At 46.3% G+C, this 14,557-nt stretch overlaps 1 protein-coding gene across 1 annotated transcript; it reads left to right on the top strand.

Annotated features, from left to right (window-relative positions):
• Positions 1-334: 334 nt before the first annotated feature.
• LOC124695687 (heavy metal-associated isoprenylated plant protein 3-like) lies at positions 335-2,210 on the top strand. Its single transcript, XM_047228511.1, has 4 exons — positions 335-492; positions 600-916; positions 1,057-1,138; positions 1,246-2,210. Exons 1-4 carry the CDS (start codon positions 357-359, stop codon positions 1,986-1,988), a joined length of 1,278 nt encoding a protein of 425 aa, XP_047084467.1. The 5' UTR covers positions 335-356; the 3' UTR covers positions 1,989-2,210.
• The last annotated feature ends 12,347 nt before the right edge of the window (positions 2,211-14,557 follow it).

Below are 14,557 nucleotides of genomic sequence, written 5' to 3'. Positions count from 1 at the left end.
GCAAAAAAGGAAAATCCACGCGGCAGACGCAGACGCCGCGCTGACGTCGCAGGTGACCGTAACCGGCACTCTCCCTGCCGTCGACGCGCACGGCGGTCGGGTCGAGCACCACCACCTGACACGTCGGCCCCACCACCACCACAGCACGCGTCATGCCTTTCCTTTCTCCTTCCTCCTCCGCGCGCCTATTTATCTCCGCCCGCACCACCACATCGCCGTTTCGTTTTGTTCTCTGCTCGCCTCGTCCTCGTCTCGTCAAACACGCAGCCAGAGCCACACGCCTGAGACTCCACAACACGTGCGAGCGGAAGAAGAAGAGTCCGGAAACCACACACCCACAGCTTGGACTTTGCTCCATGGGGGCGGGGAAGGACGCTCCTCCTCCGGCGACCGACGGGGCCGCCCAGCCGCCGCAGCCGGTCGTGCTCCGGATGGTCTTGCATTGCGACGGCTGCGCCAAGAAGGTCAAGAAGTCCATCCACCGCATGCCTGGTACATACTTCGCGTCCAATTCCTCCAATTTGTCCCTTCTCTCCCTTGTCTGCCCGGGCTCATTTTCCTTTCTGGTGGCTGATCGATTCGCTTCTTCTGCTGTGCAGGCGTGGTGTCCGTGGTCGCGGACGCGGCGGCCAACACGGTCGTGGTCGCGGGGACGGCGGACGCGGCCGCGCTCAAGGCGCGGATCGAGGCCAGGACCAAGAAGCCCGTCGAGATCGTCTCCGCCGGCGGCGGCGGCGGCGCCACAAGCAAACCCCCTCTTCCCGCCGCCGAGCCCAAGAAGAGCCCCGACAAGGGCGCCGGAGGCGGCGAGCAGAAGAACCCCGACAGCAAGGGGGATAAGGCCGGCGCCGAGCCCCAGCCGGCCAGAGAGGAGAAGAAGCAACCGCAACCGCCCGAGGAGAAGAAACCCGTCCAGGTCGGTACACAAGCGGCAAATCCTGCCCCCACGCAACGCTATCTTCCTCCTCTGCTCTGCTCTGCTCCCAACCACTCCCACCGACCATCTGTCTCCAACTAACAATGTTCTCTGCTGCGACTGTGTTTTGATTTTGCCAGGACGCGACGGCGCTGCTCAGGATCCGCCTCCACTGCGACAGCTGCGCCGACCGCATCAGGCGAAGAATCTACAAAATCAAAGGTGCCGTTTTGTTCAATTCCCCACCTTTATGCTCTTCCATCCAATTCGTGCTCGGACGCTCTGCTGTTAATTAATTCGAAACTGACGAGGCTTTTTAATGTCTCCAGGAGTTAAGGATGTGATATTGGAAGGCAATGCCAAGGACGAGGTGAAGGTCGTGGGCACCATGGACGTGCCCGCCATGGTGGCCTACCTCAACGAGAAGCTCAACCGCGCCGTCGAGGCCGTCGCGCCCGGCTCCAGCAGCAAACCCGACAATCCTACGAACAAGGGCGGCGACGGCGGCGACGGACACATCAAGAAAGACAAGGCGGCGGGAGACGACGCGCACAAGGCGGACAAGGGGAAGGGCATCGAGGTGGCCGGCCCGTCCGTGGCGTCGGCCGCGGCGTCGCTGGCGCCCGCGCCGATGGGCGCCAGCACGCACCACGTCTCACCGTACGGCTACGGCAACGTCGCGTACCCGCCGCCGCCGCAGCAGGGACCCCCGCCAGGCTACTATAACAGCGGCAATGCCGGCGGCGCGGGGTACGCCACGCCGTACTACCAGCAGCCAAGAGCCGACGGCGCGGGGTACGCCACCCCCTACTACGAGCAGCCAAGAGGCGACGCCGGCAGCTACTACCAACAGCAACCGAGAGGCGACGCCGGCAGCTACTACCAGCAGCAATCGAGAGGCGACAGCTACTACCACCAGCCCCCCAGCGCCGACACGGGCAGCTACTACCAGCACCCCGGCGGCTACGACCAGCACCCCAACGCGCCGCCGTTCCAGCCGTACCCGTTCGACACGGCGCCGCCCCCGCAGATGTTCAGCGACGAGAACCCAAATTCCTGCTCCGTCATGTGACTCCGTCGGCTGCCCCTCGCATCGGAATTCAGTTCACCGGGAAGAAGGAAGAAGATGAAGTCTGACTTAGTTAACCGAGGAGTAGCTGCTGCTAGCTTAATTTAGCCTTTACTCGGATCGGCAGCGCCATCAAATTCATTGATGCGCGGGCCCGATCAAATTTTGCTCATCCCCTTCTTTTGTTGCCTGTCCCCTGATGATGATCGAGCCTTGTTCTTTCCACCATCATAATTTCTTAATTCGATTCAATTCAGATTACCAGATGAGATGAACCGGTCGCCAAGTGTGTGCGCGAGTGCTCGCCGGCTCGTTCGTCGCGAACTGGGCGTTGAATCGTGGACTGGTTTTACGGCTCCGCATATAATCTTGTCCTGGTCGCCGTCGCTTTTAGTCTCTCTTTTTCTTTCTTGTTGATCCCGCCATTTCTAGTCTGATCAGGGAGATGTGATCGAGACGTACACTATTGATTGACCTCTGGTGTTGGTGACGGACGGGCAACAAGATCTCCGGACGCGGAGCAATTTCAATTTTGGAATCCGGCCGACGGCCGTGGCGGCACCGCCGATACCGTCGTGGCGCCAAATTCGATCTCCCCATCCCTGCTGCGTCCGTCCGACGCGGCGCCTAGCAGGATCGATAGCAACGCCGCTCCAGCCCGCAGATATTCTCCCCTTCGGATTCATATTTGTCGACCACTACTTGATGCTATTTGTTCCCGTAAATTCCACCCATTTATATCAATAATAGTATCGCACTAAAAGTAAGAGTAATTTAACTAGGTCTTTGGACGAGAAGTTATGGTAGAATTTGTTGTATTGTAGTAGATAGACGAGAAGTTATCGTGTTAAACCTCAAAGGACCAGCGCACCAGAGATGTAACCACCATCAGTGATGACACTCGTTGATCATCAATCAAGGTTCAAAGACCTCTCTCCTCAACTATAGGAGTAGTTGAGAGTCAAACACTTTAAACTGGGCTGACCTGATGCCATCCTCGCCGGCGATGACTAGGAAAGGCGAAGGCGAGGCACCGGAGCTTGCACTGTAGTACATGCTTGGTGTAGTAGCAGTAGGGTTTGCGGAAATGGTGAATGGAACCTGGGTACGCGCGCACCCGTTTACGTAAAGTTCAAAATAATGCTATTTAAAAGTTTCAAAAAAATGTGAAGTAAAATTTTGCATGTATATACTATGTTGATACTTACTCGTGTGTGTTTTCATGGAAAAATACCATTGTATGTGATCTACACAAAAATGACAAAATGCAAATTCCTATTCCTGTGAATAGTACAAATTCCTGTTCACTATTCTCATTTGGACATTTTGTCATTTTTATGCAGGCCACACACAATGGTATTTTTTCGTGAAAACTTACACGAGTAAGTATCAACATAATATGTACATGCAAAAATTTACTTCACATTTTTTTGAAAATTTTAAATAACATTTTTTGAACTTTTCGTAAACGGGTGCGCGCGCACCCAGGTTCCAAACGTCCGGGTCGTAGGGTTTGTTCCTTCATTAGGGAGTATGGTGTCCTGCTAGTATCTGGTGTCATGCCGATGGGGTAGGGTTGAAAATGAAACGGAAACGGACGGAAAAATGCTTTATCGTTTTTGTTTCCCTGTTGTCGGAATCGAAAATGGAATCGGAATCCCCGGAAACGAATATGAAAACGGAATCATCGGATATGAATACAGAATGAAAACGTAGCGGATACGTTACGAAAACGAATATTTGCCACAACACAATGCGGTATAATACCGATTTGTAGACTGAAAGACACACATAAATAAAATAATAATAAGACAAGATATATTACTTAACTTCGACAAGCGGCAATTCAACATAAAGTAACACACATAGTTTTAACGGCTGCATGCACACGTAATTATACAAAGTGATTAGGGTTAGAGTAATTAGTGGACTTGATACGTGGCCAAGTCCAGTTTCATGTGTAAATATAGGCCTGCTAAATGCACGAGCCTCTCTAGGTTATATTTTCGGAAACTTTCCGTATTTATTTTTCCGAAATTTCCTCCGCCGTTTTCCTTTCCGTCGGAAAGGGCTCCCTCGTTTTCGTTTCCGTTTCCGTTTATGATTTTGCCGTTTCCGTTTCTTTTCCTCTAAATGCCACTTCCTTTTCCGTATTTGGCCCTCCATTTCCTTTTTCTTCGGAAACAGAAGGAAAGTTTCCCTTTCATTTTCAACCCTACGATGCGGTGCGTGCTATCGATACGGTCGAGCAATGAACGATGGATGACTAGTGGTGGAGATCTTGGTGGCGGCAACGTGGTGCTTGTTGTTGCATGTTGGACATTCCATGGCGCATCACCCCAATAAGCCCGACCCTGATTTGGGGGACTTGTTGTTGTGCGGGTGCGATGAAAGTTGTGGTTCTTCATATCTTCGTCAGCCATCGAGGAGATGGAGGAGGGGAGTGGCGAAGAGCCGATCTGCATCGATCGACATAGCTGGGATCTCTGGCTGCTGCAACTTGCGGAGTTCACCAACTGCAGCAAAGATGCGCGCTCTCCGTGCTTGGCCGGCTAGCCAAATAGGAGTCCCTTCAGCCACTCGTAATGGCACTCACCTTCGGTCCATCCCCAAGTGGTTCCTTCCCCGATGATGTCATCTTCATCGGTGGAGAGGCACCTGGTTGCGCTTTCCAACCTATCTTGTTCAGGGTCCTTTTGTAAAACCTATGGATTGGTTATATTTTTTATTTTCTTATAGGGTTGTTTTTGTAAAATGTAAACCAGCCGGGTAGGCAGCTCTAGAACCTCCATGTTTTTCCCCCTTCATTTGAATAATTGTTATGTTTGTCTCTGTGACGGCTGTTGTTTTGATATGTTCTGTGTGCTATAGATAACTATTAAGCTGAATTGCGGCTGCAACCTGCTAGGCTCAACTATTTTTGTATTAGTAGAAGATTTTATTAGTTATGGCATTCACATTGATTTATTGAGTTTGTCAAGGCTGGTTAATAGGCAGTCCCTATCTCATAAGCACAACTTTTTTGACATTTTCGGGGCGACAGAATGAGCCGGTGAATCCGAAAGACAGATTCATCTTCATCTAGTGTAATTAATTTCCTACGTTATCTTGCTGGGAAATGTTGGGCTGGTTTCGAGACCAATTCCAAGCAATCGCCGGTTAGGTGCCCACTAACGCCAATTCTGCATCTATCTTTCTCCTACAATCTCTTCCCAGGACTAGCTGGAGTGGACTGTCAAAGTGTCAAAACCTGTGCATCGGGCTGGTATTGACCAACGGTACGACCGGATTGAGTGGAAGACGTTATCCGGAAGGGAGAAATGGTTCGAATATTTTACACGCACACACGTCGTTTTCGCACACATTTTGCAGGTTTGCAAAGCCACCTACCGATCTGTACGTGCCATTGCAGCAAGCTGCAACTACAAGTCAGACGCAGGTATGCCCGTGTTTGAAGATTGCGGGAATTGTACCGGCATGAAGAATACTCGCCAGCGTACATGCATTTGTAAAAAGAAGCAAAAAAATACAGAGGGTACATAGACTTTGAACACGTAGGACGCGCTTTGTACCTCTCACGGTGATAGGTAGACCATGGTAATAGGAAGACGAGAAAGATATATTTTTTTTCTATGCTACCAAACAAATTTATCCAAAAAAATCAGCATGTTCAAATCGGCATTTTTTCCGGAGCAAGGTCCGTCTAGGTGAAAACTAAGGAAACCAAAACACATAACCCAATTTTTTTCAAAAATACACCACATCCACTCCGAGCTAACAAACAAAACTTAAAACGCCATATTTTTAAGTCCTTTTGAGCCAAACATGATCCTACTGTTTTTGTGCACGTTTAGTACGTAAGCAACCAGCTCATTGTCCTCTGTCCCCCGAAAGTGGCAACAGTTTATAATCGAGCACGATACCAAACCGTCCTATCCACTTCCAAGTGCGATGCTCTTTCTTTAATCTTCAAAAATCATCATCGCTAACGACACCCCTGAATCATTGAGACGGTGCCAGATGGAGTGGAGAGAAACACGCACTGGTGGAAAAATGGCCTTCGGTCGCGGTGCGCAACTGCCATTAGTCGCGGTTGCGCAACCACGACCTATTATTCGCGACTAAAGGCCCCCGCTTTAGTCGCGGTTCCTTACGAACCGCGACTAAAGGTCCGTCCACGTGGGCGGCAGGCGAGCGCCGGGCGGAGGACCTTTAGTCGCGGTTACGCTCGCCAACCGTGACTAAAGGCCGCCGCAGGTTTAGGGTTTTAGCCCCTCCCCCCCTAACACTGGTTCCCCTAACCCCTGGTTACTTTTTAAGTTGTATTGTTTTATTTCTTTTGTGTTTTATTTTAATTTTGAAGGAGTTTCACATATTCTACGGTATACATGCATGTGAATGTACAATTTCAAACAAATTTGAAATTAGAACCAAAAAGAATTCAAGAGGAATATTCAATATATATTCAATATCGGATGACCATATACAATTTTGAACAAGTTTCCATACATATTTAGTGCATATAAAGTTCTACGTCCTCTACATAGTGTTCTCCTCTAGGATCGATGACTTGGTTCGCCAACCATCCGGCTAGTTCCCCTTGAAGTGGTCGGAAGCGAGCTTACGGAGTAAGCGTCGCTCGGAGGTTATTCCTCCCGGTGTTGTTCTCGGACGGCTGCCGCTCGGTGGTGTATCTCCGGATCCTCTCACAAACATAGTATCCACATAGATTGGTCCCCGGTGGCTGAATGTCCCCGGTCGCAGCCTTTGCCATTTTAAAATGTAGCTCTTTTTTGAATTCACCGACCTTTTGATCTACGAACCGTCTCCAAACCCTACGAGGCAAGGAAAATTAAATGAACAAGAGAGTTATTAATTAGTTACTTGATATTAGGAAATGATGAATGTAATAGGCCGATCGATATAGAGCGCAAACGAATGAAAGTAGTTACTTTTGCATCATTTTTCTCATGTCGGCCCAAAGCTTCGTATCCATATTCGGAGAGTCGTGGACGATAACCGTGGAGTTCTGAATTTGAATTACTAGCAGAATCCGGTGGAACTCGCGGACACGATACATGCACAGTCATGCATAACTCATCGATTAGCCACATACCATGCATGGAGTAAACAAAAGAGAATGTGCTCAAGACAGAAACACTCACCCAAAATGGTAAGGAAATAGAATATCACTTTTGAGTTCCTGTTTTGTAAGAAACATCCACGAGTCACCCTCCACGTCTGCTGGGGTGGTGTTGTAACACATATGAATTAACGATTTGTGGGTCAATGAACCCAACATCATGGGTGTGCCTTATTCGCATTTCCCGCTTCTTCATTCTGCATAATAGCGTACACAACAAGATAGTTAGGACAATATATATATTTATAGTGCAGGCAATGAACGAGATGGGTGATGCGCGTAAATGTACACGTCCGTTGGGAACCCCAAGAGGAAGGTATGATGCGCACAGTGGCAAGTTTTCCCTCAGAAAGAAACCAAGGTTTAATCGAACCAGGAGGAGCCAAGAAGCACGTTGAAGGTTGATGGTCGCGAAATGTGATGCGGCGCAACACCGGGATTCCGGCGCCAACTAGGAACCTGCACAACACAACCAAAGTACTTTGCCCCAACGAAACGGTGAGGTTGTCAATCTCACCGGCTTGCTGTAACAAAGGATTAAACGTATCGAGTGGAAGATGTTTGCAAAGAAAACAGTAAAACAAGTAGAATGTATGCTATGTAAAGAATAGGACCGGGGTCCACAGTTCACTAGAGGTGTCTCTCCCATAAGATAAAAGCATGTTGGGTGAACAAATTACAGTCGGGCAATTGACAAATAGAGAAAGGCATAACAATGCATATACATGACATGGTAAATATAGTGAGATTTAATCCGGGCATTACGACAAAGAACATAGACCGCCATCCAACTGCATCTATGCCTAAAAAGTCCACCTTCGAGGTTATCATCCGAACCCCCTCCGGTATTAAGTTGCAAAGCAACGAGACAATTGCATTAAGTATTGTGCGTAATGTAATCAATAACTACATCCTTAGACATAGCATCAATGTTTTATCCCTAGTGGCAACAGCACATCACAACCTTAGAACTTTCCGTCACTTGTCCCGGTATCAATGAAGGCATGAACCCACTATCGAGCATAAGTACTCCCTCTTGGAGTTAAGAGTAAAAACTTGGCCGAGCCTCTACTAATAACGGAGAGCATGCAAGATCATAAACAACACATGAACAATAGATTGATAATCACCATAATCATAGTACTCTCTATCCATCGGATCCCGACAAACACAACATATAGAATTACATATAGATGATCTTGATCATGTTAGGCAGCTCACAAGATCTAACAATGAAGCACAACAAGGAGAAGACGACCATCTAGCTACTGCTATGGACCCATGGTCCAGGGGTGGACTACTCACTCATCACTCCGGAGGCGACCATGGCGGTGTAGAGTCCTCCGGGAGATGAATCCCCTCTCCGGCGGGGTGCCGGAGGCGATCTCCGAGAATCCCCCGAGATGGGATTCGCGGCGGCGGCGTCTCCGGAAGGTTTTCCGTATCGTGGCTCTCGGTGCTGGGGGTTTCGCGACGGGAGCTTTAAGTAGGCGGAAGGTCAACGCGAGGGGCCACACGAGGGGCCCGAGGGGCAGGTCGGCGCGGCCGGGGCACGGGCCGCGCCGGCCACCCCCGGCTGCCTCGTGGCCCCACTTCGTTAGGTCTTCGGTCTTCCGGAAGCTTCGTGCAAAAATAGGACCCCGGGCGAAAGTTTCGTCCAATTCCGAGAATATTTCTTTACTAGGATTTACGAAACCAAAAACAGCGAGAAAACGACAATCGGCTCTTCGGCATCTTGTTAATAGGTTAGTTCCGGAAAATGCATAAATATGACATATAATGTGCATAAAACATGTAGGTATCATCAATAAAGTAGCATGGAACATAAGAAATTATCGATACGTTGGAGACGTATCAAGCATCCCCAAGCTTAGTTACTGCTCGTCCCGAGCGAGGTAAAACGATAACAAAGATAATTTACGAAGTGACATGCCATCATAATCTTGATCATACTATTTGTAAACATATGTAATGAATGCAGCGATCAAAGCAAAGGTAATGACATGAGTAAACAAGTGAATCATATGACAAAGACTTTTCATGAATAGTATTTCAAGACAAGCATCAATAAGTCTTGCATAAGAGTTAACTCATAAAGCAATAAATCAAAGTAAAGGTGTTGAAGCAACACATAGGAAGATTAAGTTTCAGCGGTTGCTTTCAACTTGTAACATGTATATCTCATGGATAATTGTCAACATAAAGTAATATAACAAGTGCAATATGCAAATATGTAGGAATCAATGCACAGTTCACACAAGTGTTTGCTTCTTAGGTGGAAGGAGATAGGTAAACTGACTCAACAATAAAAGTAAAAGAATGGTCCTTCAAAGAGGAAAGCATCGATTGCTATATTTGTGCTAGAGCTTTGGTTTTAAAAACATCGAGAGAGTATAAAAGTAAAGTTTTGAGAGGTGTTTGTTGTTGTCAACGAATGGTAATGGGTACTCTAACCACCTTATCAACCAGACTTTCAAGAGCGGCTCCCATGAAGGACGTTATTTCTACCACCGTGGTAGATCATCCCTCTTCTCTTTTGTTTACACATGTATTTTAGTGGGGTGGCACTCCTTCCAACCTTTCTTTCACAAACCATGGCTAACCGATTCCATCGGGTGCACCTTAACAATCTCATACCATGAAGGAGTGCCTTTTTAATTTTATTATGATGACACTCCTCCCCACCTTTGCTTTCTCAAGCCATGGCTAACCGATTCCATCGGGTGCCGTCCAACCTTTCACATACCATGGAGGAGTGTCTATTTGCAAAATTAAGTTGCTTACTGATAAATCAGAGCAAAACATGTGAAGAGAATTATTAGTGAAGTTAATTAATTGGGGCTGGGAACCCCTTTGCCAGCTCTTTATGCAAAGTTATTGGATAAGCGGATGAAGCCACTAGTCCATTGTGAAAGTCTGTCCGAAGTAAATGACAAGATCGAAAGATAAAACACCACATACTTCCTCATGAGCTATAAAACATTGACACAAATAAGAGATGATAAATTTTGAATTGTTTAAAGGTAGCACTCAAGCAATTTACTTTGGAATGGCGGAAAAATACCATGTAGTAGGTAGGTATGGTGGACACAAATGGCATAGTAGTTGGCTCAAGGATTTTGGATGCATGAGAAGTAATCCCTCTCGATACAAGGTTTAGGCTAGCAAGGTTATTTGAAGCAAACTCAAGGATGAACAAATGCAGCAAGACTCACATAAAAGACATATTGTAAACATTATAAGACTCTACACTGTCTTCCTTGTTGTTCAAAACTCAATACTAGATATTATCTAGACCTTAGAGAAACCAAATATGCAAATCAAATTTTAGCAAGCTCTATGTATTTCTTCATTAATGGGTGCAAAGCATATGATGCAAGAGCTTAAACATGAGCACAACAATTACCAAGTATCACATTATCCAAGACATTTTAGAATTACTACATGTAGCATTTTCCAATTCCAACCATATAACAATTTAACGAAGAAGAAACTTCGCCTTGAACATTATGAGTAAAGCCTAAGGACACATGTGTCCATATGCAACAACGGAGCGTGTCTCTCTCCCACAAAGTGAATGCTAGGATCCATCTTATTCAAACAAAAACAAAAACAAAAACAAACCGACGCTCCAAGTAAAGAATACCGGATGTGATCGAATAAAAATATAGTTTCGGGGGAGGAACTCGATGATGTTGTCGATGAAGAAGGGGATGCCTTGGGCATCCCCAAGCTTAGACAGCTTGAGTCTTCTTAAAATATGCAGGGGTGAACCACGGGGGCATCCCCAAGCTTAGAGCTTTCACTCCTCTTGATCTTAGTATATCATTCTCCTCTCTTGACCCTTGAAAACTTCCTTCACACCAAACTTCAAGCAAACTCATTAGAGGGTTAGTGCATCATTAATAATTCACACATTCAGAGGTGACACAATCATTATTTTCACTTCTGGACATTGCATAATGCTACTGGACATTAATGGATCAAAGAAATAAATCCAACATAGCAAAAGAGGCAATGCGAAATAAAAGGCAGAATCTGTCAAAAACAGAACAGTCCGTAAAGACGAATTTATAAATGGCACCAGACTTGCTCAAATGGAAAAACTCAAAACTAATGAAAGTTGCGTATATATCTGAGGATCACGCTCGTAAATTGGCAGATTTTTTCGAATTTTCTACAGGGAACTGTGCCCAGATTCGTGACAGACAGCAATGCTGTTTCTGCGCAGCAATCCCAAATATAACATCAACTTTGACATAGAAACTTTACTTGGCACCAAAACATGATAAGGAGGGGTTGCTACAGTAGTAAACAACTTCCAAGACTCAACAAAACAAAAAATTGCTGTAGGTAAAAACATGGGTTGTCTCCCATAAGCGCTTTTCTTTAACGCCTTTCAGCTAGGCGCAGAAAGTGCAAATCAAGTAACATCGAGAGATGAGGCATCAACATCATTAGCAGAGGTGTTGGGAGTTTTCTCAACCAAGCATAGTATATTTGATATATAAGTTTTAGCGTCTCCCTTTTCATTAGTCTTAGGCTTGCTACTCTCATCGAACAAATTTTCAGGAACAAGCCAAGCATAGTTATTTTCTAATGCATCATTCATAGCTAGGAGTTTACATGGTATTGGTGCTTTGATTTCCCCACCATCATTAATGTTATTAGTGTACATTATTCTATCCATGTCCATTTTTTCAAGGAGACCAATAAAATTGGTATGAGAACCTAGCATATTAAATTTAGCAAAAACCTTTCTAGCCTCTCTTGCTAGACCACCAAATTCTCTAAGAAGGGTTTCTAAAACAAAATCTTTCTTCTCCCCTTCTTCCATATCGCCAAGTGTAAGAAACATGTGTTGGATTATAGGATTGAGATTAACAAATTTAGTTTCCAACATGCGAACTAAAGCGAGCAGCAGCAATTTCATAGGTAGGTGCAAGTTCCACCAAGTGTCTATCTTCAAAATCTTCAGTAATACTAACATGATTGAAAAATTCTTCTATATTATTTCTCCCAACTATGGACCCACGTCCTACCGGTATGTCCTTTGTGGTGAAATTAAAAGGAAACATAATGCAATAAGCAAAAAGTAAACTAGATAGAGTAAATGCAAGTAACTAATTTTTTTTGTGTTTTCGATATAGAGAGCAAGACAGTAAATAAAGTAAAACTAGCAACTAATTTTTTTGTGTTTTGATTTAGTGCAGCAAACAAAGTAGTAAATAAAATAAAGCAAGACAAAAACAAAGTAAAGAGATTGAGAAGTGGAGACTCCCCTTGCAGCGTGTCTTGATCTCCCCGACAACGGCGCCGGAAAACAGGCTTGATGCGCGTAAATGTACACGTCCGTTGGGAACCCCAAGAGGAAGGTATGATGCGCACGGTGGCAAGTTTTCCCTCGGAAAGAAACCAAGGTTTAATCGAACCGAGGAGGAGCCAAGAAGCACGTTGAAGGTTGATGGTCGCGAAATGTGATGCGGCGCAACACCGGGGATTCCGGCGCCAACTAGGAACCTGCACAACACAACCAAAGTACTTTGCCCCAACGAAACGAGTGAGGTTGTCAATCTCACCGGCTTGCTGTAACAAAGGATTAAACGTATCGAGTGGAAGATGTTTGCAAAGAAAACGAGTAAAACAAGTAGAATGTATGCTATGTAAAGAATAGGACCGGGGTCCACGGTTCACTAGAGGTGTCTCTCCCATAAGATAAAAGCATGTTGGGTGAACAAATTACGGTCGGGCAATTGACAAATAGAGAAAGGCATAACAATGCATATACATGACATGGTAAATATAGTGAGATTTAATCCGGGCATTACGACAAAGAACATAGACCGCCATCCAAGCTGCATCTATGCCTAAAAAGTCCACCTTCGAGGTTATCATCCGAACCCCTCCGGTATTAAGTTGCAAAGCAACGAGACAATTGCATTAAGTATTGTGCGTAATGTAATCAATAACTACATCCTTAGACATAGCATCAATGTTTTATCCCTAGTGGCAACGGCACATCACAACCTTAGAACTTTACATCACTTCGTCCCAGGTATCAATGAAGGCATGAACCCACTATCGAGCATAAGTACTCCCTCTTGGAGTTAAGAGTAAAAACTTGGCCGAGCCTCTACTAATAACGGAGAGCATGCAAGATCATAAACAACACATGAACAATAGATTGATAATCACCATAATCATAGTACTCTCTATCCATCGGATCCCGAGCAAACACAACATATAGAATTACATATAGATGATCTTGATCATGTTAGGCAGCTCACAAGATCTAACAATGAAGCACAACAAGGAGAAGACGACCATCTAGCTACTGCTATGGACCCATGGTCCAGGGGTGGACTACTCACTCATCACTCCGGAGGCGACCATGGCGGTGTAGAGTCCTCCGGGAGATGAATCCCCTCTCCGGCGGGGGTGCGGGAGGCGATCTCCGAATCCCCCGAGATGGGATTCGCGGCGGCGCGTCTGCGGAAGGTTTTCCGTATCGTGGCTCTCGGTGCTGGGGGTTTCGCGACGGGAGCTTTAAGTAGGCGGAAGGTCAACGCGAGGGGCCACACGAGGGGCCCGGGGGGCAGGTCGGCGCGGCCGGGGCACGGGCCGCGCCGGCCACCCCCCGGCTGCCTCGTGGCCCCACTTCGTTAGGTCTTCGGTCTTCTGGAAGCTTCGTGCAAAAATAGGACCACGGGCGAAAGTTTCGTCCAATTCGAGAATATTTCTTTACTAGGATTTCGAAACCAAAAACAGCGAGAAAACGACAAGCGGCTCTTCGGCATCTTGTTAATAGGTTAGTTCCAGAAAATGCATAAATATGACATATAATGTGCATAAAACATGTAGGTATCATCAATAAAGTAGCATGGAACATAAGAAATTATCGATACGTTGGAGACGTATCAATGGGGTAGAAATTAATAAATCACTTACAGAACATAGCAGCTGATGATAGATTTGTCGAGCTCGCGCAGATTGAACAGCTGGAACAATTCACTCCGATGAATTGTTATATAGTAATGTTTGAAGTGATGCTCGGGTCTAACTTCCGCATAAATATATTCTCCGGCGTTTTTAAGTTTTATGTAACCCTTGTACCAATTTAGCGAGACCTTTCATTTGTCGAGGTAGATCCTCTTCTCGCGCGAGGCTCGACGAGAGGACCATCCTTCACATATCCAAATACTACGTCCTTCATTGCCACGTCATCAAGGCCTAATGCTACACGAAGAGTCGGACCTAAGTCCGCCGCTTGTTCTTTGGCTTTCGCTACGGTCAATCCCTGTCTTGCCGCGAGCTGCTATGACATCAGGGGCTTCGTCCTCCGGACCTGCGGCTTTCACTATGAGCGGGGGGATCGACTGTTTACTTTGTTCCCCGAGCTGGGCAACTTGTTGTTTCCCCCTTTCTAATT

Source organism: Lolium rigidum, chromosome 3 (genome assembly GCF_022539505.1).
Source record: "Lolium rigidum isolate FL_2022 chromosome 3, APGP_CSIRO_Lrig_0.1, whole genome shotgun sequence".
Classification (NCBI taxonomy): domain Eukaryota; kingdom Viridiplantae; phylum Streptophyta; class Magnoliopsida; order Poales; family Poaceae; genus Lolium; species Lolium rigidum.
Note: the sequence above shows the minus strand (reverse complement) of the source record. Positions and strands in the feature narration are given on the sequence as shown.